This window comes from Capra hircus, chromosome 27 (assembly GCF_001704415.2).
Source record: "Capra hircus breed San Clemente chromosome 27, ASM170441v1, whole genome shotgun sequence".
Lineage (NCBI taxonomy): Eukaryota > Metazoa > Chordata > Mammalia > Artiodactyla > Bovidae > Capra > Capra hircus.
Window position 1 is genome coordinate 7,938,646 of NC_030834.1, and position 24,204 is coordinate 7,962,849.

At 42.2% G+C, this 24,204-nt stretch overlaps 1 protein-coding gene across 5 annotated transcripts in view; it reads right to left on the reverse strand.

Annotated features, from left to right (window-relative positions):
- Positions 1-24,204, reverse strand: part of HOOK3 (hook microtubule tethering protein 3) — an 88,989-nt gene that overhangs the window by 14,308 nt on the left and 50,477 nt on the right. For 3 of the 5 annotated variants that reach the window (XM_018041820.1, XM_018041822.1, XM_018041823.1), the window contains exons 11-20: positions 23,810-24,011; positions 20,874-20,984; positions 19,879-19,966; positions 15,074-15,143; positions 12,987-13,127; positions 8,154-8,241; positions 5,948-5,953; positions 3,969-4,003; positions 1,691-1,773; positions 551-651 (exon numbers count right to left, since the gene is read on the reverse strand). In XM_018041820.1, coding sequence (XP_017897309.1) covers positions 551-651; positions 1,691-1,773; positions 3,969-4,003; positions 5,948-5,953; positions 8,154-8,241; positions 12,987-13,127; positions 15,074-15,143; positions 19,879-19,966; positions 20,874-20,984; positions 23,810-24,011 — 925 coding nt within the window. The remainder of the gene's footprint in view (positions 1-550; positions 652-1,690; positions 1,774-3,968; positions 4,004-5,947; positions 5,954-8,153; positions 8,242-12,986; positions 13,128-15,073; positions 15,144-19,878; positions 19,967-20,873; positions 20,985-23,809; positions 24,012-24,204) is intronic. The other 2 variants (XM_018041821.1, XM_018041824.1) reach the window with 1 other exon arrangement.

Below are 24,204 nucleotides of genomic sequence, written 5' to 3' on the forward strand. Positions count from 1 at the left end.
GATTTTCATCCCCAAATCTGGATTTATCTGATGACTTTCTAAAGGTAATCTATTTAACTGGTTCCAGTAACCTCATTCTCCCTGGGAACTGCCAGCTAGGCCCAGAAGCCAGTTTAGATTCAGGCTGACCATAGCTGAGGCTCTTCGGGAGGCAGAGGTTGGTCCTCCTAGGGCGTGCAGCTCATCTTTTTGTTTTGGCCGCACAGTGCGGCATGTGGGATCTTAGTTCCCTGACCAGGGAAGGAACCCACGCCTCCTGGCCTTGGAAGTGTGGAGTCCTAACGGCTGGACCACCAGGGGGGTTGCTCATGCAGCTAATGTGAACTATTAGGCGAGGTGAGGACTGTCCCTCCTCTCCTATGTGGAAAGGTGCTTTCCTCTTGATAATCGGAAGTAGCCCGGGGCTGGGGCACATTTCGGTCACTGCCTCCTGCTCGGGCGCTTCTGGTCCGGTCTCCTCGTGGTCTGAGAGGTCATGGTTCAGGCGTGTATCACGAGACGTCACTGAACCACGATCGGAAAGCAGTGAGACCCGCCGACTCACACTTACACTTTTGGCTTTCTCCAGGTACTTCTTGTACCGTTCTTCCATTTGCTTCATCTCCTCCTCTTTCTTCCGTAAAGCTTCTTGTAATTCTTCGATTTTTAAGGCTATTGATGAGATAGTAGACCATAACAACTTTAAAAATACTTCAACTGACAAAACAGTAAATAGTTTAACAGCTTTGAGAGACTGTTTGGTCTATTCTTATATATATAATTTTATTTTTAAAAATTCACAATCTTTTTTTTTTAACAGAAAGTTTTTCTTAGAAATAAAAACTACACTATGGAAGTACACAAATTATAAAAAGCATTCATTGAAGGCTAAAGGGATAACAAAATGCGGTCTATGTATACGAATAGTTGAATATTATTCAGCTTCAATCCTGATACACGCTACAGCATGGAGGCATTATACCAAGCGAAAATGAAAGCCATTATGTGAAGTGAAATAAGCCAGAAAAAAAGGGACAAATATTGTATGATTCCACTTATACGAGTTGTATACAAAAGTCAAGTGCAAGGGACTGAAAGCAGAATGGAGGAGACCAGGGGCTGGGAAGAGAGGAGGCGAGGAGTGGGTGTTTAATTAGTAGAGAGTTTCAGTTTAGGCAGATGAACAAGTTTGAGAGATAGACAGTGGCTGTATGACACTGAAAATGTACTTATATGTCACTTAACTGTATACTTAAAAATGGTTAAAACGGTCATTTTTATGGTATGTATATTTCACAACATGAAAAAAGTAAAAGTCTGTATTGCTCCCACCTCCACACAAAAGAACTGATAAAGTCAAGTTACCTACATGTGCAAATATCGACAAAAGTGAGAAAAGTCTGGCTGACATACCGCAACTGCGCTACGAAAATGATTTCATAAAATACACATTAGCATTCACAGTTAAGGGAAAATCACAATGGAATTAGAAATCTAAGCACTAATGCATAGATGACCATACACACACACACACACACACACACACACACACACTCTCTTTCTGTGCTTTCTGTGAACAGGGCACATTCCTTAATTGCTAGAAAATATAATAGGGCCTATTTCTAAAAAAACAAAATTTTACATAAACTTAATTACTATGAGAGTAATGCATGGCGAACCAACTGAAAACTGATCATCAGGAAAAACTCACAGCTGTTGTTAAATCTGGGCTCAAGATCTTCGATGATGGCCCTCTTCTTCTGCAGCTCGTTGTTGGCTTCGTGCAGCTTCTCTCTGTGACAAAATATGTAACTCTGTCACCTACTACTGTACTTTCTCCACTTGGAAGATGTAAGTTCCTTACTCTTAGGGTACGGTAGCATATAGCACACAAAGGCTATGAAACAAAGATGCAAAGACTTAACCAACATAACCATATTCATATTTTCTACACTAAAAATAGAGACAAAAATCCCAGAGTCTGAGATAGCAGCCATCCTTTCAGATAAACCTTCAGCCCGGGGGGCCGAGTTCAGCTCGTGGCCCGTTTCTGTGTAGAAAGCTGTTAGGACACAGAGCCTTGGTTTACATACTGTCTACAGTTGCTCTCAAATCAGAACTCAGTGGTTGTGACACAGACTATGGTTTGTAAAACCTAAAGCCATTGCTTTCTGTTCCTTATAGAAAACGTTTCTGATTCCTGACCCTGAGGGTCGCAGAGTCTGGGACTGTAAATACTACTGTCAAGACTGTTGTTTTTCCCCTTGCAGCTTGTGCTAATTTGTCATGGGAGCCATGGGGAACTAAATACAGGCCTCCCCTTCACTAATAAGGTGTTTTTGATGAAGACTTTCACCATGTAAATGACTGAATACAGAACCATGGTCAGACAGTAGTTTTATGAAACAACAGGTATTCTATTTTCTGCAACAAAGGGGTGGGAAATGACAAAAGGATAGACTTCAGCATAAAATTCTCCCTGCAGGTAACCTCCCAGTGGCTGGGAGGCGATAGGTGCTGTTCTAGAAGTTTAAGAACTGCCCAGGGTTAGACTTGCTACCAAGTGTCAGTGGCTCAGAGCACTCGCTTTCCCCACGTTGAAGAAGGAAATGGACAGCACGCAGCAAACTGCCAGCCCAGAGAATTCTTTCCAATCCCCTCAGGACAAGCACACGAGCTCTGTGGCACCCAGGGTGTCTGGTTCACCACAGCCCACCAATGGAACACTCCACCAGGCTGGCAACCCATGGGCACCCACACTCAACGTCTGTAAGGACAGAGTCTGGCCAGGGTACGACAGAGAGAAGGACTCAAGTTGATACTAGGTGTGAGAGAAATCACAAAACACGCCTAACACTGTCAACCTCCGATAAAGAGGGGCAAACACTTCTTCATGAGAAAACAAATGTATTTTAAAATGGAATCTTCTAGATTAAAAAGTCGTGTTTGGGTATGCTTGCAATGCAAGCAAGTGTTTGAAAAGCTGCTACTGTGACAAGCTTAATGATACTTTAAAACATTTATATAAAAAGAAAGGTTCAGCTGGCCACAGGCTCCAGAGCTGGCAGAGTGCAGTCTGGGGGGCCAAATTCAGCCTGTGGCCGGTTTCAGGGTAGAAAGCTCTGGGGACACAGTCAGAGCACTGGTTTATATACTATCCACGGCTGCCTTCGAACCACAGCTAAGTGGCTGTGGCTCAGAGCATGGTCTGCAGAACCTAAAGCAACTGCTCTCTGTTGTTATAGGAAACACTTCTGCCTCCTGATCTGGAGGGTCACACAGTCCTACCTGGGACCATAAACACTACTGTGAAGACAGAAAACTCTGGAAGCTCACGTGTGAGTGTTAGTCGCTCAGTCATGCCCGACTCTTTGCGACCCCATGGACTGCAGCCCACCAGGCTCTTCTGTCCATGAGATTTTCCAGGCAAGGATATTGGAGTGAGTTGCCATTTCCTTCTCCAGGGGATCTTCCCAACCCAGGGACTGAACCCAGGTCTCCTGCACTGCAGGCAGATTCTTTACCGACTGAGTTACACGGTCCTAATGCAGCAACTGGTTTGATTCAAGGACCTTGGGTGCAGATGACCCTTCAGACCAGGAGACCCCCAACCCCGGGGCCACAGGCTGGCACCAGTCCGTGGCCGGTTAGGAACCAGGCGGCACAGCAGGAGGTGAGCAGCCAGCGAGCAAGCTTCATCTGTATTTACGGCCGCTCCCTGCTGGTCGCATCCACACCTGAGCCCCGCCTCCCATCAGATCAGCAGGGGCGTTAATAACTGTCACGTGCTTGAATCATCCCGAAGCCATCTCCCCTGTCTGTGGAAAAACTGTCTTCCATGAAAAACAGTCTCTATTAACACGTCTCATGATTGTCTCTACCTTGAGGGCCACCCAGGCCCCCACCTAGATGCTCTGTAACCACCAACACAAAACACTTCTGCTTCTCTGGACAACCCGACAGTGGGCCGCAACAGCTTTGATACTCACAGATGCTCTTCAAGCTTCTTCTTTAGAAGGACTGACTGAAAATGGAAAATAGAAAATAGTTTATTACTTGGCATTTTAACGAATACATTAATTACTTTTTTTTTTTTTAATGAAGAGTACTTGTTCAGGGTAGCAAGTAACTCTGAGCAAGCCCTCAGTAAGTTCTCTGGCCAAAGTCTGAAAATACATGATGTACCCAAGTTTGTTTCTCTCTGATAAGGGAGACAGCAGCTCATAAGTGATAGCAATCAGTATAAAAACCCCAAAACTGCATATCTGAATTCTCTATTTATAGCCAGGGAAATGAATAAAAAAGTCCTTCAGGTACAGACCCAATATTCCTGGACACAATAGGCAGGTAAAGTCTCATAATAGCAACAGACTTTCCCTAAGACTTTTTGGGATTCCCTGGTGGCTCAGACCATACAGAATCTGCCTGCAAAGCAGGAGACACAGGTTTGATCCCTGGGTCGGGAAGATCTCCTGTAAACGGCAATGCACTCCAGTATTCTCGCCTGGGAAAATCCCATGGACAGAGGATCCTGGTAGGCTACAGTCCAGGGTCACGAAGTCAGACACAACTAAGTGACAAACACATACACAAGATACTTTTTATCTACTATATTGTTTTCTGTGTCATGGGATCAACTTATGCAAACAGTGACTTAATCAGAGATTTCTGATATGCACAGGCTGCAAGTAACATATGATGGAATGGGAAAATGAAAGAAAAGTTAGCCACAGCATTTAACATGCTGGGGAATGCAGCTTTGACTGGGTATTAAAAAAAAAAGTCTCCTGAGATGCAGGAGATCAGAACGTACGCAAAATAAGCAACGAATAATGGCATTCCATACAGGACTGCCAGGTTTCATAATCAAACCCACCACTAGCGGGGTACACATTATGAATGAATTTTATGAAGCATATGTTGAGATACATGGTCACATAATTAATTCGGCCGAATTCAAATAATACGGACTTAGAAAACAGACTGTCCAATTAGTGCAGAGCCGTACGGGGGGACACACCCCTCACACCGGGCCCTTCCAGTTTCAGCCCCGACTCAATAATGATTGCTGTAATCGCTTACTCCAGCCCATTCCGAGCCAGCCCTGGAATATTCAGATGCCCTGCTCTGCTGAGTGTGTCAACTGCAGCCAGGTGAATGGGCCACAGCGTTCTCCACCACTGCGTCCCCCAGGCGGAGAGAATGCCGACAATCCTGCTGGCTTTTGATTACTGCTGTCCCTTATCCAGTGCCAAGGGTGAAATGAAGGCATTTTTAAAAAACATCTTAGTTTTCATTTTGCATTTATGTTTTGATTAGGCTCTAAGCAAAATTCATTGTCAATGTTTATTCTGAGACAGTATGCAGGAAGTAAGATGATGATTTAATGAGCGGTTACCAGGCCGGGCAAGGCACTGAAGCTTGTCGCGGGCATTGACTCACCACAGTGGGTGTTAACCTCACCACAGTGGGTGCCACCAACCCCTCTCAGGGCTGAGGAAGGTGAGGCTCGGGGGACGCCCAGGCGTTTCCAGAGGCCAAGCCTGCACCAGGGCCCAGGCCTGCAGACCCCAGCGTCTATGCACGGCCTTCATGCCCCTGCATCCTGGGCCGCAAGCCTCCCCAGCTGAAGACTGGTACTCTCATAGCGTGGCAGGAGGGGGCCAGACTGTGGCAGCAAGCTCACATCAGAACACTTTATAAAGACAAACTAGTTATGACACTGGGGTGGGAGCGCAGTGGGGAGAGAAAGGAGCCAAGTTCCTTTCAGTCTGACTTGTTAGGTTTTTGATATCCTTCAAGTATCTTAATTGTGAAGGACATAAAAGCCTGTAGGTAATATTGGTTATCTTCATTTTGCATAGAAGCCCCGTAATTTAAAACTCCAACATTGTCAACTATGATGGCAGATAATGCATAAATCAAAACACTGCTCAATATATAGAAATGAATAGGAAGCCATACTTACAATAGCCTTGAGCAGAGACCATGCCAAGAGACAGAGAGGACACATTAGTATGAAGCATACACAGCAGCCAACAGGAGGAACGACTTAGTAATTCGTGAACAGAAGTAAAAGACATGCATTTTGTTCAAAAAATGTACATTTTCCTTTCTTCTATGATCTCATCCTGTCCTGTTCTCTGGAGTTTTATACACTGTGGCTAGCTCAAATTATCCATATGCCTGGATAGAACCAATGCTTTTCTGCTTCCACGCTAAAAATAAATGACATAAAAATACTAATAAAAATGTGCAAACCATGCCACTCTGCCTTAAGGTCACACGCCTGCGCTTTTGATAACAGAAATGGGGGGAAATTGTTTTGGGTCTTCAGAGAGGACCCATCTCACTCGGCAGGTGGTTCTGTGTACTGCACGTTTGTTGAGGCAACGCTGTAGGCTGAGAGACAGAGGCAAATGCATGAAACATCTGCTGGGGAAGAACCGCACGGCGGGGACCGCATCTTCCTCCAGGTCGTGAGCAGCCAGCCTATCCTCAGCGTGAGGAAAGCTTCTATCTGAATCTGTATAGAGTACAGAGCTCTGAGAGGAATTTCAGGAATTTACAGCAACACGTCTCATTAGCACCTCAACAGTCAAATAAACTAATTTATGCTAACAGTACTTTTAGGGTTGGCAACTCATTTCTGAAATATCATCTCTTGAAGTAGTGACACGCAGCATATTTAATTAGAGTTCATTCCCACAGCGGTATCTAATCAGGCCACGTAAAACTATTTTTTGTCTCTTTCTGTATGTTTTAATATTAGAGAAACAAGTATAGCGGTGATTGCTCTGAGGCTGAGCAGATACTGATGTTATACCATGTTTGCTTCCAATGACCCACACATTCTTCTCCCCTGTGCAGATCAACAGGAAATCTCCTCAAAGTTTCCAAGACCAAAACCAAGACTACATTTACCTCAGTTTAAGGGACCTAGTGGTGCTGAATGTCACTTCGGCTCGCCTCTAAGATCCTCTTGGAGAGGTTTACTAGTACTCTCACAACTGAATGGCGGCTCTGCTTGGCACTTAGCCTTCTGGATAAAGGCATGTGTAAAAAGTAAACTAGTTCCATTTTAATAAGGGAATGAGGTAGTTTAAATGCTGGTGAGAATCTGCGGAACTGGGAATCCACGTGGGGAGCTAAGAAGGACAACACATTAGAGAATAAGCTGCAACCTGTGACCCCAGAGGACACGTAACCCAGACGGTGATTAAGGAACCCAAGAAATCAGGTCACAGATGAGCTTTCGGATCTCACACTCTTAGGCCTTGAGCAATATTGTTTTGTCTTCACACTCTGTTACATTACTAAGGCTGGATGGAACTGGATGGGTCTACAGTTTTGATGCGGAGCGCCTAGAGCGACTCCAACAATGAGAACAACCAAATAGGTTTATACTCAAAAGCCAGCAGATTACGCTGGCAATGGGGAAAAAATCACTAATTGACGGAAGCAAAGATTGGTCATGAACATTCAGTTTTTATCCCCTCTTCACGTTAGTTTTGAGCACTCTGCAAGTGTAGCTCTATTGTACACAGCTCATTAAATGTACAGGATTTGCAAAACACGACTGCTGCACTCCTTCATCAGACCCTGATGGCCGGGGAGCGGGAGGAGGTGGAGGAGGAGCTGTTTCTGCCTCCACATTCGTGCTGTATCCTAGGCGAGCAGGCAGGGGTGTGACAGACGGGCAAAGGGAAAAAAGGTCAGTGAGCTTCTATCTGAGTGTGTGTGTGGCCAAGGGCAGGGGCAGAAAGAGGGACTCATAAACCTGGAGAGGGTAGGATTCTAGGAAGGGCATTATTTTCGTAAAACCAAATTTACATCAAACAGTGCTACTTGAACAGGCTAAGATTGTGTCAGCACTTTTTTTTTTTGACCAGAAGGAAAATCAATACTCTGAAAACTGAGCTGAGCATTCGTGGAACACAAAAGCCCAATTCCTTAGCTAAAAACTACAAATGAACTTCTAATTCCTAGCAGGGTGGATCTGAGACAAAAAGCACTGTCTGGTCTTTTTATAAGCGATGTAAGTAAAAGGAAAACAGTTTCTTTTCTATAACCAATATCATCACAATTACGTTGATAGAGACCATAAAAAAAAAGTCACAGCTTTTCTAAACATTATGAAACTACTGGACCATCACTGTATAAGTAAGACTTACATCTTCTGCCTTTGAGCCTTGATCTTGTAAAGACTTTTGCAGTTCTTCCACTTGTGACTGTACTTCTAGGAGTCTTTGATTCACCAGCCTAGAAATCAAACGTACATTAATTTTCCAAGTTCTGACTGAACTTATACCTTTTCCCTTAGGTTTTCATATAATGAGCAAAACAAAGTCTCACATTACAGTCGGAGCAATTCACTTTTCTCATTATTTTTTGTGTAGCTTGAAATTTTGACGATGACATCCAATGCAGTGTTTTTGACAGACACATTGTGTTGAGCTGGTATACCTGTGCACATATATTCATTTGAAATTCACTTCAATATGCATTTATTTAAATGAGTGCTCAGTGTAGTGCTAAAGACCCTCGTGGGATGTCCCTGGCGGTCCAGGGGTTAGGATTCAGCACTTTCACTCCCAGGGACCCGGGTTCAGTCCCTGGTCAGGGAACCAAGGTCGGGCAAGTCTCCGGGTGCAGCCAAAACACAAAAACAAAAACACTGCACCTGGGGAAGCAAGCTGTAAACAAATAATATACGAGATAAATACTTCAACACAGCAGACAGAAGTACAGGGAGGAGTGAGAACTGCTCAAAGAAGCGAGGACCACACCTAATAGCGTGGAGGAGTCAGGCCTCACCTGAGCCGAGACCAGAACAAGAAATAAAATGCTTGTGTGGTGAATGGTGGAAAGGGGATCCGAGACCGAGACTTCAGCATGTAAACAGCACACAGAAAGGGAGCAGGCACGATGAGTTTGGGAATGATATGGCTGAATTCTACGTTATGAGGGGAAGGAGGGCTGCAGAGGAAACCAGAGGAGAGGCTGGGCCACCCTGTGTGAAATTCAAGTGTGTTTTCATTTATCCTATGCTCAGTCGCTCAGCTGTGTCTGACTCTTTGCTATCCCATGGACTGTAGCCCGCCAGGCTCCTCTGTCCATGGGATTTCCCAAGCAAGAATATTGGAGCGGGCTGCCATTTCCTATAATTGGGCCTAAAATTTGGTTGCAAGGGAATAGCCCAGCCAGCCTCTAAAAATGCTGACTCTGGAGCGCTGTCTCCATAAATTCTCTATAGATCATTAGGCTGCAAGGGTCAGGGGACTAGTGGGTCTTGGGTGATGCTGAAGGAGCCGACAGTATTTCAGAAAGACCACGGTGCTGTGCTAGTTGAAGAGATCATTTTGGAAGGCGGAAAGCGGCAGGAAAGCAGGAAGCCCGGGCGGAGGCCACCGCAGTGATGACCCCGCTTCCCTGAAACAGAAGGGGTCCGAGGAGGAGACGTGCAGAAAACAAACGAACAGAAGGAGCAAAAAACAAGCGAGGATTTTACTCTCAGTGACCAAGAGCCATTCACCGCGAAAGGGAACACAGGAGGAGCAGGCTGAGCCGCAGCACAAAGAAACCTGCTCACTGTTTGTTGAAAATGGAGCGACGGGAAATGCCTGTTACAACGGCTGGACCCGTGCAACTGGTGCCCAGCAGGAGGGCGCAGTGGACCCTACAGACCCGAGGGCCGTCTGGCGACGACTGGAGCCGTGAGCATGAATGACAGTGGCTGCAGAAAGTGCGGCCCGGTGCACGAGAGACCAGGAAGGCCCCCGGCAGATCGCCAAGCAGAGGGCGGAAGGGACGGCTCACCCTGGAGAGGAACCAGGGACTCAGAAGGAACGAGCCAGGGCTGCTCCTGAAGCCGAGAAGAACTGAGGAGGGGGAAGTGATCAGCAATGAACACGGTAAAAAGGGGAGGAGGAGAAGTCCAGGAGGCTCCCACGGGGCTGGCGGGTCTAGTAATAAACATTTTATGAAAAGACAGATGCCCCCCAATTAAGGACGAAACAGGGCAATGACTATTTAGAATCCAAACGGCCAAGAATTTCAGCATGAAACTTTTTACACTCAACAAGAAATTCTTACTATAAACCTCCAGGTGCTATAATTTAGTGAGAATCACAGTAAAGATATAAGAAACCCATAGTTATAACTGATATTTTTCACACAAAGGAGTCTGCTCTTACACTCAGTGAAAGAATTATCTGAAAATTCATATTCAACAAGGGAACAGAGGGACACAAGTACATTACTGACTGTAACTTTCTTTCATCTTCTCAGGAAGCAATACGGAAAATACATCAAACTCTGAGACTATTTCAACCTCCCATCCTAGCGATTTTTGAAATTTATTTAGTCAACAATTATTACTACCAGTGGAGGCCACTGTAAATGTCGTAACACATAGTCTAAAATACTGGTTAAAGTACGGATCAAGCATGCACACACATGTACGAAGCTGTAACATGTATGTGAATACACATGAAAAAGTTCACCGCAAAAGAAGTGAGGACTATAATGCCGACCTCGTGGGTGAGAGATTCTGATGTGGCTCTACTCCAGATCCTTTGTGCCTCTCCTAACAGTCAGAGGTCAGCAGGAAGGTCAGGAGGTATCACGGATTTTAACAAATGCCAGCTTACTGGAAAAACCAACTGGAAAGGACTTTGGAGGCTGAGCTCTCCTTCTAAGGTGAGGTATGGTGTGAGCAAATTGGATTTACGGTCACAGAGCTGTAAGACTCAGCGGGACTGAAACTCTGCTTGCACGGTTCTAGTCCAGGGCTGTCAACTACTAGGAGGTTAAGGTAGAGACCAGGTAATGTAAGTACTTATTAAACTCAGCAAGACAACATGATAATCCACCTAAGAGGAAAAGCATCCAGTGAGGGGGAGGATGTGAAAGAAAATGTTTTACAAATAGGGCAGAAGATAAACTGGCTGACTAGAGGCTTTGCAGTCAGGTAGCCTGGGTCTCAGTCCAAATTCCTCCATCTGCAAAACTTTAGTAAGTAAGACCACATGTTTAAAATACTCAGCACAGTGTTTGGAACAAACAGTGGCTTAAATAAATGCTAGCTGCTATTATTATTATTATTACTGTGGCAGGTCATAAAACCCACAGATGGCTATGACCTACAGGTAAGTTATTGGTGTTGCAATCTGATAAACCAACACAGCGGTAAAATAACAGGCACTTGGGAGGTAACCAGTCATCTGGACGTACAAGTGCTATAGTACGAGTGACAACTAGGTGTTCTGTTTTTAAGGAGAAAAGGGCAAAAGCTGTAGGAAGGCCTGTGAAAGACACGGCAGAGTGTTATAGATGTAGCAGGTGCTGATTCCCTGACAAGAAATTAGTGTCGGGAGTAGGCTCTCCTGACTAAGACGCTAAGATGCAGCGGAGGCCGAGGATGGAGGGGTAATCCCCGGTGCCCTCACCTGGGCTCTGCATGATTGCCACCTATTTTCCACTGTTCTTATTCCTCTCCCTTCTCTTTTCCCACTTTTTCTAAGTATTTTTTTAATAAAGTACTCATTATCTATGCTCCTGAGAGCTGATGTGCAAATGTCTCCTTCTGTTTATATTCAATTGTGCTCTAATAAATCACCCTACTGTGCACACTGTTTGCTGGGTCTCCCTCAGCAGATTTAAAAATTAAAGTCACAGGAAGAAAGGTGGAGTACGTAAAGCTGTCATAACAATTTTGACTCTCCAGACTGACTCATACCTGGAAAATGCCAAATCTATCAGGCATAATAAGCAAAGAATCTGTAATATCATATAAACTATGAAACTATTTATAAAAATGTCAAATCCCTCAAAAAATGACGGAATATCACAGCTCTAAGAGAAAGAAAAGACACCATATGTTTGGGATGTAAGAAACGTTTCCAAAAAGGAGAAGAATCAGAAGACTGTCACAACAAAATATAAAAGTAATCCTTGCCAGAGTAAGAACTGCTTTTAAAAGTAGTTGGAATGACTGCCTACTGCAATACTCTGAAAACTTACAAGCAGGAAAGTGATGTGCTTATTAGATTTGCAGATTCTAAATTCTCAAAATAATTGAATTATTCATAAGATGGATGATTTCCAACTAGAGTAGCAAGGATTAACAGATTAAAAAAAGAAAGCTCTATCAATTCATTATGAGGGTTCCCACTATTTTCCTTACACCAACTGATTCTTTGAAACATCAGCTTGTCTAAACAAGGCAAACTTATTAATCTGATCATGACGACAAAGTAAAAGTGTCTCCAAAGACTGTCAATGAATGGTGACATTATTTTATCCTCTAAGTTTTTTTTAAAGATTTTATTTATCTTTAACGAATTAATTTTGCTTTCGGCTGCACTGGGTCCTCGTTGCTGCGTGGGGGCTTTCTCTAACTGTGGCGAGTGCGGGCTACTCTCCAGTTGTGGTGTGTGGGCTTCTCATTGCCAACCTTCTCTGCTGCTCTGGGGCGTTCGGGCTTCAGTAGCCATGTCCCCAGGCCCTAGAGCAGGGGTTCGGGGGCCGTGTCCCCCGGGCTCTAGACCATGGGCTCAGGAGTCACGTCCCCCGGGCTCTAGAGCACGGGCTCAGGAGCCACATCCCCCGGGCTCTAGAGCACGGGCTCAGGAGCCACATCCCCCGGGCTCTAGAGCACGGGCTCAGGAGCTGTGCTGCACGGGCTTCACTGATCCTCAGCACATGGGGGCTTCCTGGACCAGGGACTGAAACCATGTCTCCTGCACTGCCAGGCTGTTTAAGCTTCTAGTTTTAATTAGTGATTAGGAAGGGGGAATGGCAGGACTTTGGTATCGTTTTGCCTGAAGAACTGGAGATGGGGCTTCTATCACAGAGACACAGCCTTTTTGGGCAAATCTGCCCGTAAGTGGGAAAAAGGACTCATGAAATGCAATGGAGGAGAACGCTCTCACTTGCGCCTACAGCTCGGATCTGTGTTTGAAGGGATCAGATCACAGCGAGCGGAGTGGCCGCCGTGCCCTCACCTGTTCTCCGTCTCCAGCTCGTTCTTGCGGAGGTTGGCGTCATCCAGAAGGCTCTGCAGCAAGGCGATCTTCTCGTTGTCGGAACCCTCCTGGTTGATTTTCAACATCTTATTCTCATGCTGAAGACGAATGAGCTTCTCCCTGAGAGCCGAAGAAAAACTGATTAACATGGTTATCAAAATCCAGCAAGGCACCATTACAGATTTAATACATAGAACAGAAATGAAAAAAAAAGAAGAACCTGCAAGAAATTTAGCTCCTAACTGGCTGAGACAGCACATCTCAGGTCTCAAGCTCTTTCTTTTTATAATAGAATTGATGGTCTGAAGATAAACAATCTCCAAATATCATGATGTGTAATGAATGAGGTTTCAAAATCCTATTTTCTTTCTAATTTAAACATTTACACATTCTGCCAAACTGCTTAAAAGAAAAGCTGTATAACTGCAAGAAAAAAAAAATTTTTTGTAGTTCTGTGTGGCGATGGATACTAACTGAACTTACTCTGGTGATCATTTCCCAACATATATGTATCCTTCATTCACAGGTCAAATCATTATGTTGTATACCTAAACATACTACAGAGTTATATGTCAATTATATCTCAATTAAAAAATTGTATCTCTTTTATTTTTAGTTTATGAGGTTTCTAACTTTTCCACACCCTTAACATTAGTGAAAATTATCACTTTTAATAGATTTTTGCAAACTGGAAAAGAAAATCTCACTATGTGTCAAGAATACTGACCTATGTCAATACTGGTCTATTAACGTATTGAGAAGTTTCACACCTTGCACTGTTTCACCTTGGTAGCTCTTGTAGACACAGAGCATATTTTAATTTGTACTGAGTAATACTCAATAAAAGCCATTTTGTTGAATTTTCATCATTGTTCTCTCCTCTCAGTTTAAAAATCCAACCTCATTACCTACAAACTTCCTTAAAATTTGTTTTTTGGACATAACCGTTTATTTACAGGGGCTTCCCACGTGGCACCAGTGGTAAAGAGCCTGCCTGCCAATGCAGGAGACATAAGAGATGCAGGTTTCACCCCTGGGTTGGGAAGACCCCCTGGAGAAGGAAATGGCAACCCCCTGCAGTATCCTCGCCTAGAGAATCCCATGGTCAGCCTGGTGGGCCACAGTCCATAGGGTTGCAGAATCGGACACGACTGAAGCGACTTAGCATGCAGCATGCATTTATTTATAAATATTCATAAAAAAGTATTTATTTGTGAAACAAATTTTATTGGTCCAATAATAAAGTATCATATCAGATGGCAAAAAAGTAAAAGGTATCCAAGATGCTTCCAAAATTGGTGTTGCATTACACACCTTCTGTACTTAAACAATTGCTAACCATAATAAATACTGTCTTCCTTTATTCAACAAATGTTTGAATGCTTATGGCAACTTTCACAGTTTATAAAACTTTTAATAACTGTTATTTTAGCTAATACCTCCAAGGATGCTATCAAGAATCAGGGCTGGTGTCAACTTAAAAAGGGGGCAAATTAGCCCAAATAAGGTAAAAGCAATATTGAGGATTAATCATTAACCTTTTGCTGAACAGCTGATGCTTTCCAATCACTCATTCGTATACATAAAGCCAGGCATACACTAAAATAAACGGAATATTTAAAATACAAATGAAAGGAACTACGGAGGGAAGAGCAATAGAGACAGGGCGATATTTCCTGCTGTCTCTGCTTCTGTCTTCCCCAGACCATTCCTTGCACTTAGGTAATAAATCTCAGCGACTAAGTATTTTGCAGGCTGAAGGCTAAGCATAACCTTTGTCTTTGGGCCAAGTGGTTTCACGGCTAAATGTCTGCTGAGGATACCCAAACAGAGATGTGTTTGTCTGCTGTGTATGTGTGAGACCCTGTCCTCCCCAAGAGAGAAACCAAGCTTCTGTATGGCCAGCTGAGAAGGTCTCTAAGGTGCTGAAATCAAGGACACAGAACCTTGAGTTCAGGTTGAAAGCGTTAGTGATAAAGAGTAAGGAACTGGTCTTCTATATCACAGAGGAGAAAGGTTTCTACAACAGTACTGTGAAGTGCGACTGGACTTCACCATCTCCTTACCTGATTTCCGGTGTGACGATCTCTGCTGCAAGACTGTCTGAAGACTCCTGACTTCCCAGAGGCATCAACCCTATAAACACACAAGCATTGACTCAAGGTCAAGAGAGACCACAACTACCTCCTTTAGTCCCTATATGAACCCTACTTTGAGCATTAAAGTACAAAAACTACATCACAGTTGCCTTCCACCATCATCATCATTATCATTTTAACATTTTTAAGTGTACAGTTGAGTAACGCGAAGTCCTGTGCTGACACCAAGGCACCATTTTGTGGAACCATCACTACCATCTATTTCCAAATGCTTCCATCACTCAATACACAAAATCTGTAACCATTAAGCAGTAACTACTCCCCAGTGCTTTCTCCTTTAGCCCCTTGTAACTTTAATTCCAATGTCTGGCCATTCTAGATACCTCATATCAGCATCTGTCCTTTGGTGCCTGGCTCACTTCACCTAACATGCTGCTTTCAATATTCATCTACATTGCAGCATTAATCAGAATTTCATCTCTTTATACGGCCCAATAATATTCCATTATACATACATACCGCGTTTTCTTTATTCATTTATCTGTTGACGGACACATGGGTTGTCCCTGCCTTTTGGCTACTGTGAATGATGCTGCTGTGAACACTGGCGTACCAGGATCTAGTTGAGTCCTTGCTTTGATTCTTTTGGGTGTATACTTAGGAACAGAATTTTTAGATCATATTGTAACTTTAACTTTTTATTATAAAGAACCACCAAACTCTTCCACAGTGGCTGACCCATCTTACATTCCCACCAGCAGTCTCTCCACATTCTCATCAACACTTGTTGTCTCCCTTTTCCTTCTTTTTTGATGACAGCCATCCTAATGGGTATGAAGTGGGACCTCACTGTGGGTTTGACCTGCATTTCTCTAATGACTAACGATGTTGAGCACTGTTTCATATACAAATACTGGCCATCTGGATATCTTCTTTGGAGAAACGTGTCCTTAAGTCCTTTGCTTGTTTGCTGCTAAGTTGCAGAAGTCCATTATACTCTCTGGACATCAATCACTTGTCAGATAAAGGATCTGCAAATATCCCCTCCCATCTTGCACACCACCTTTTCACTCTACTGACAGTGTTGTTTGACACAGAGAAGATTTTAATTTTGATGAAGTCCAGTGTACCTGTGACTCCTTTTGCTGCCTGCGCTTTTGGTATCAATTCCAAGGAATCCCTGCTGAATCCAACAGCATGATGATTTTCTTCTTAAAGTTTTACAGTTGTAGTCCTTACATTTAGGGTTCCATTTTGACTTCTTTTTCGTATATGGTATAAGGGTGGACACCTTCCTTCTTCTGGATGTGGACATCCAGCTTTCCTAGCACTATCTGCTTGAAAGACTTTCCTTTCCCGCACTAAGTTGTCTTGATGCTCCTCTTGAAAATCAACTGTCTGTCCATGGGAAGGTTTATTTCCAGGCTTTTTATATTCTACTCCATTGGTCTATACATCTGTCCTTGCACCTACACATGCTATTTGGATTACTCTAACATTTTACTAGGTTTTACAATCAGGAAGTGTAAGTCCTCAAGCTAAATTTTTCCTTTTTCAAGATTGTTTTTGCTTTTCAGGATCCCTTGAAAGTCTATGTAAACTTTAGGCTGGGTTTTTCTATTTCTGCAAAAAATACTATCAGCATTTTGATAAGAATTGCACTGAAATCTGCAGATTGTTTTGGTGATGTCATCTTAACAATATTAAGTTTCAAATGAACATGGATATCTTCCCGTTTAGGTTTTGATTTTTTTCAGCAGTGTTTTGTACTTTTCAGGGTACAAGTGTCTTCCTGGTTAGATTTATTCCCAACTATTTTATTCTTTTTAATCCTATTATAAATCAAATTGTTTTCTTAATTTACTTTCCATATTGTTCACTGCTAGTGTGTAGAAATGCAACTCATTTTTGTGGTTTGATTTTATATCCAGTAAATTTGCTGAATTCATTTTATTAGTTCTCACAGTTTTTTTTCCTGTGTGTAGTTTTTAAAGGGTTTCAACATATAAGAGCATGTCATCTGCAAACAGAAATATTTTTGGTTCTTCCTTCCCAATTTAGATTTTTTTTTTCTTTGTCCAATTGCTCTGGCTAGAACTTCCCGTAGCATGTTGAACAAAAGTATAGAAGTGGTGGTAGCAGGCATCACTGTCTTATTTCTGATCTTAGAAGAAAAGCTTCTAGTTCTTCATCACTGAGTGTGCCGTTAGCTGTGGGTTTTTCGTACGACCTATCTCATGCTGCGGAAGTTTCCTTTCTAGTTTACATTAATTTTTTAAAGAAAGGGTTTTGGACTTTGTCAGTTGCCTCTTCTGCATCAATTGAGACGATGATGTGGTTTTTTCCTTCATTCTATTAATGTGGTATATACTACACTGATCTCTATGTCTCTATCCTATGCGAGTTTCACCTTGTTCAATTATAGCAGTTTTACAGTAACTCTTTTTTTTCTGTTTTTTGACATGGACCATTTTTATAGTCTTTATGGAATTTATTACAATATTGCTTTTGTTTTTTACGTTTGCATTTTTTGGCCCTGAGGCATGAGGGATCTGAGCTCCCTGACCAGGGATTCAATTTGCACAGCCTGTGTTGGAAGGTGAAGTCTTAACCACTGGACCACTAGGGAAGTCCCTAAAGTAACTCTTGAAATCAGGATGTGTAAGCTCTCCAACTTTTTATTTTTTAAGGTTTTTTTTTTTTGGTTATAGTGGACCCTTTCTTTTTTCATATAAATTGTATCAGTAGAATCACCTTGTCAATTGCTACAAAAAAGTCTGCTGAGACTGATTGGGATTGTATTGAATCTTTAGACCAATATGAAGAGAACTGCAGTCTCTCTCCACAACTGAATGTGGAATGTCTTTACATTTATTTATATCTTTATCTTAGTAATGATCCATAGTTTTCAGTGTAGAAGTCTTGCATTTCTTTGCTAAACTTGTTTGCAGTTTATTCCTTAAGATAACTACTGTAATTTCATTTTCAGATTATTTACTAATAGTACACAGAAATGTATTTATACACTGATCTTGGACATTGAGACCTTGCTGAACTCAGGGGTCAGATCTCCTTTCCAATCTGAATGCCCTTCATTTCTTTCTTCTTTTTCTTCCGTGACTGCACTGGCAAGAAACTCCAGGTTGAACACTGGTGGCTAGACTGAACAGCCTTGCCTTGTTCCTGGTCTTAGGGGAAAAGCACTTTGTCTTCCATCACTAAGTATGAGGTCAGTTGTAGGATGTTCACAGATGACCTTTACTAGGCTGCAGAAGTTTCCTTCTATTCCGAGATTGCTAAGAGTGTTTACCATGACTTATTTACAAAATGGAGATAGACTCACTGACACAGAAAACAAACTTATGGTTACCAAAGGGGAAAGTGGGTGGGTGGGGGGATAAATCAGGAGCTCAGGATTGGCAGATGCAAGCTACTGTGTATAAAGTAAACCACAGGACTTCCCTGGTGGGTCCAGTGGTTAAGAATCCACCTGCCAGTGCAGGGCACATGGGGTCGAGCCCTGGTCCAGGAAGATTCCACATACTGCAGAGCAGCTAAGCCCATGAACCTCCACTACCGAAGCCCACATGCAGAGAGCCCATGCTCTCCACCAAGAGAAGCCACGGCAATAAGCAGCTAGAGCACGCTAACGAAGAGCAGTCCTCGCTCACGCAACTAGATAAAAGCCCACACGCAGCAACAGAGACCCAGCACAGCAAGAAAATAAACAAACAGAGAAAAAAAATTATAAAAACAAAAACAAAAAACTGAGCTAGGGTTTGACAAGCTGGTTCAGAAACAGGTCAAGAGGATATTGAAATGCAGGTATGCAGGCTGGGTGAGCTGGGAAAGCAGGCGATCAGTATGGTCATTAGAGATCACAGAGGGGGCTGAAGGAGGATGGAGCTAACGAGCAGGTTTGGCAGAAAGAGGGCGCAGGGAAAAGCAGGCTGTAATCAGAGGAAAAGAGAGAGTCTAGTCTCTGGTAACAGGAAAGCCAGGGGCTGGAAACATGAGTGGGAGTGAACAGATGGTGAAGTGTACGAGTCCTCAGCCAGGCTCACGTGCTTCCCAATGGGTGGAAGGCAAACTCTCAGCAAAGCGCAGCTCCTTTCCTGTGAGGAGGAAAAGGTTTCTACTTTGGACGTTAAGCTCCCAAGTAGCGGGTGTTAGTGAACTGGTACCCACCTCACATCTCAGCTGAAAGAAAGATCATTGATTTAGAAAGTCTGATACACTTTTAAAGAGGTCACTAGAAACTTTTCAGGTTTACGATTAACACAAATGATTTAACAAATGATTTAATAAAACCCAAACATTTGAATGCATTCCCACGTGGCACTAGCGGTAGAAAGAACTGCTCGCCAATGCAGGAGACACAAGAGATGAGGGTTCAATCCCTGCGCTGGGAATATGGCAACCTACTCCAATATTCTTGCCTGGAAAATTTCATGGACGGAGGAGCCTGGCGGGCTACAGTCCACAGGGCTGCAGAGAGTTGGACACAACTAAGTGGCATATATATATATGTTATATATGAACATTTGAATATAATTAAAATTAAAAAGAAGGTAAATAAATTTGGTCTCATAACTATCGTCCATTTTCCATAAAATCTGGGTAACAGTTCAAAATTTGTATCAATCTCATGGCCTCTTCTCCAACTTGAAGTTCTTGTTTTTTTGGTGCAATCATCTTAAAATGAATCTTAACATTTTTCCTGATACTACCGAAACAAATAGTCTTGTTTGGGCTTTTGAAACATTAGTTACCTTGAGTTGTGAGCTGTCCTTCCTGAGCCTGAACACAGCGAAGCTCTTCAATGGTTTCCTTCAGAGAATCCCTTTCCGATCGCAACCTCTGGAGGGACATTAAGAACAAGGGAAGTCAGCTTCAACCTCCATGAATTTGCTCATTAGTGGTCTCTGCCTTACCTGACAGAATGATAAACAGTGCGGAACATGAACATGTTATAGCTTTTAATCTTTTACAGAACAATCACAGAAGGAAAAGATTAGATTTTTTCCAGTTTAACCATACTGAATATATTATATGGGCGAGGCAGTATTTTATCTAGTTAACTGTAAGAAACAAAACTATCTACTCCATTCTTAACAATGAGCATCTTATCATGTAAATAAAGTTCTTTTCATGAAACATAAAAATCACACAACAAAGACACAATTCATGAATTATGACAAAGTAAAAATATTTTTTTTAAAAGCTTCAAAATGTGCTGAACAACAACAAAAAGAATTGTGTCCTCTGTATTAAACATACAGGAAACAGAAAAGCTACATAAATTTATAGCAAATCACAAGTAAGATGATGGAAAAGAAGCAACAGTGGTATAAAAGTTAAATATATAGAAAATAAATTAGAGTGAACAGTCTCTCAATCTTTTATTTTAGATCTATTTCTGAAACACAAATATAAATCTTCTTTAATTTAAAAATCAACAGGTGCAGGGAGCTCAAATCCAATGCTCTGTGACAACCTAGAAGGGTGGGAGGCGGGAGAGAGGTTCAAGAGGGAGGGGACATGCATATACCTATAGCTGATTCATGCTGATAGACGGCAGAAACCAAGACAGTACTGTAAAGCAATTATCTGCCAATTAAAAATAAATAATTTAAAAAATCAATAGGGTCTCTAAACTTTAAATTTATAAACAGAAGAAGAAATTAACATACCCAAAGTAAGAATTAAATATCATTTTCTTAATTTCAGCACTGATCAAAACCAAAATGCCCATATATATACTCACATCCTTTTCTTTTTGAAGACTGTCAACTTTTTCTTTTAGCCGCTTATATTCAAAATCTAATTTATCGGCTTTCTTCGATTCTTCAGATAATCTATTTTGCAGTTCTACTACCTGGCATAGAAAGGTATCATTAATTTTTATAATTTGATACATTAGAAATTATCAAATGTTTTCTACGGATCTATGAGGATTATCTTCCCCATAGATACTCAAAAAAAAAAAAATAGATAAGTTACAGAAGCCTGACTCAATGGAGAGAACCTAGGTACAGAAATCTGCCTAGATACTGTGGTTCTAAAACCAGATCATCTGGAAGAACAAATGCTCAAACCTAGAAAAACCTACAGGACTTTTGTTTCCTGTAACACAGGTAACTGGGCAGTCTGGAAGTCCTTTCAGCATGAAGCAAAAGAAATGCTAAGGGGGGAAAGAGTCCGACGGCATTGCTGAGTTTATAAGAAAGTGTGGGAGGTCATCAGAGGCTAAAATTGGAGTGGAGGTTTGTGAGGAAGCTAAGGGCACTGTGAGATGCCACCAGAAGTACCAGGGATCCAGAACTTTAACATATGGGGAGACAGGTGGTGGTTGTTAAACTACCTTGGGTTTTGAAAGATGGTGAGTCAGTAGGTTAGGAAAAAAACCCCATCAGCTGGCAAAGTCAATAAGGAAACTTGCCTGCCTTAAAGTGAGTATAACTTGAAAATGTGTAACCATAGCCTGTGGATACATGGATTTGTGTTAGAATTTTTGCCATATGTCTTGTCTGGCAAACCCTAAACCAAGCAATTAATTTAAGTCACTCTGGTTGGTAACGCAGTGGTAAATCTGGCATACTAAACACACATATTGCCTGGAGGAACTCAGCCTCAACCAGGTCCCCGGTACTCTCAAAGCTAAAGATGAGAGCAAAACCCCAAATCACAAAAGTGTTAAAGAAATAAACCACTAAGAACAACAGTCAGCAGAAAAACATTAACAGTACGAACAAAAGCAAAACAGTAGAATAAGCCCTCCAAGGAAGTTAAATACTTAAAGAAAATAAAGAAAGAAACCTAAATTATAAAAGGAATAAAATACCACCAAATATGATCATGCAGGTGTGAATACCCACCAAAAGAGAAGTTGCAGAAAGAGAAGTATTACAACAAAAAATAAAATGACATTAAGCTCCAGATCAGAAACTAGTTCATGGGGTCGCAGAATTGGAGACGACTTAGTGACTGAACAAGATCAGAAACAGAGAAAACGAGTGTAATATTTCTATATTCTATAGCGCAATTTCACCATAATAATTATAGGTGTAGGATTCTTTTCTATTTATCCTGTTTGTAATTCATGGTTAATACTAAATCTGATGTCTTATGAATTCTGAAAAACACTCAGCCATTCTTTCCTTCAAATAATGTCTCTCTATAATTCTGTTCTTCTCTCTGGAACTCCGATAAAATCATTTCTTATTTTAACTTAATACCCTTTAATCCCATTTATAGCTTCTTTGGACTATATTTAACTTTCAGTAATTCTTTCAACTTAGTTGTATGTTGAAAATTTTCATAATGAAATGCGGAAAAATGTATTCACCAAATAACCCCACCAGCCATACATGGTGTACAGGGTTGGGGTGTTCTACTAAAACGTCTCTATTATATTAAGTGAATATAATTTTGATGCCAAAATCAGAAGACAAGGAAAGCACGAGATAGAAAACTTTGAGTAAACAAATTGTAGAGGTAAAATATTCCAAGTAAAATAAACCAAGTGAATCTAACAATGTGAAACAGCAAATAAACCTGCTGTGACTAAACTAAGCTTATCTCAGGAATGCAAGGATGGTTTAGGCACAGAGATCTACTAATATAATTCATCAGATTAACAGAAAGGAGAAGCAGCACAGGAGTCTCTCAACAGGTGTAGCTGATTAAATTCAACATCCGCTTACAAAAAATACCCATGAAATTAGGAATACAACGAAATTTTGTTACTCTTAAGAAAAGGTGGCTACCAAAACCTAAAGCAATCCTTATAATACACTGGCAAAACATTTAAAGTACTGCATGAAAAATCAACAACAAGAAATGGTTGTCTATTATTATTGCTTCTGTTCAAGACTATAGTAAAGGTCAGGTGCGCTGATTAAGAAGGAAAAAAAGGGCATGCTGTAAAAAGAAAGAAACAAAAAAAGATTTTTATTTGTGTAAAATATGGCTTCTGACAAGAAAACTAACAGACATCATTAGAAGTAATATGGGGGATTTCCATGGTGGTCCAGGGATTAAGACCCTGCCTTCCAGCGCAGGGGATTCAGGTTCCATCCCTGGTCAGGGGGCTAAGATCTCACATGCTTTATGGCCAAAAAGTCAAAGCATAGAAGCAATATCAAAACAAATTTAATAAAGACTTTAAAAATCCACCCCCCCCCCCAAAAAAAAAGTAGTAGTATGGGAATTTGACAAGATTGTAAAATCAGCATATAGGACTTCCCTGGTGGTCCAACATTTAAGAATCTGCCTGCCAACGCAGGGCACGTGGGCTCAGTTCTTGGTTTGGGAAGATCCCATACGCTGCAGGGCAACTAAGCCCATGTGCCACAACCACTGAGCCCAGGTGCCAGTTACTGAAGCCTGTGCTCCTAGAGCCCAGGCTCTGCAGCAAGAGAGGCCACCTCAGGGATAAACCTGTGCACCTCAACCAAGAGGAGCCCCCGACTGCTGCAACCAGAGGCAGTCTGAGCACAGCGGCCAAGACGCAGTGCAATACATTAAGACATAACAGAAGCATCTGCTGCAGGGACCCATCAATAACCTCCGGAGAAGAACCAAGTTTCAGAGGTGAAAAACCGAATACTGTGAAAACAAGTCGGTGGACTCTGGTGAGCCGGTGTGACTCCGGGGAATTCAGCTGCAAAAGACGTTAAGAAACCACGCCACTCTTCTCACCTGTCTCTTATACGTCTCGAGTTGACTTCGAGCCGCATTGGCTTTTCGCAGCTCCTCCTCCAGACTGACTGTGTTCTGCATATACATAGTATTCTTTTCTTCTAAGAGCTTAACTTGCCGCCTCAAATCGCCTAGATCTTCTAGCTTCTTCTTATATGATTCTACTTGGCCTTCTAGTTTAGAAACTTTATCAGAAGAATGTCTAGAACGAGATGGGAAATCAGGAATCACAAACACACCCACAGCTGTAGAGCTGCTGCAGACAGGGCTAAGCCAGGAAGGTCGCCAGGAAGTACCACGTTCTAATGAAACGACAAGACCAAAGGTTGAGTCCAGCTTAGCTTTTTGGGCAGGTTCAAAAGTGTGACCAGAGTGACAGCGAAATTCGTAATGAA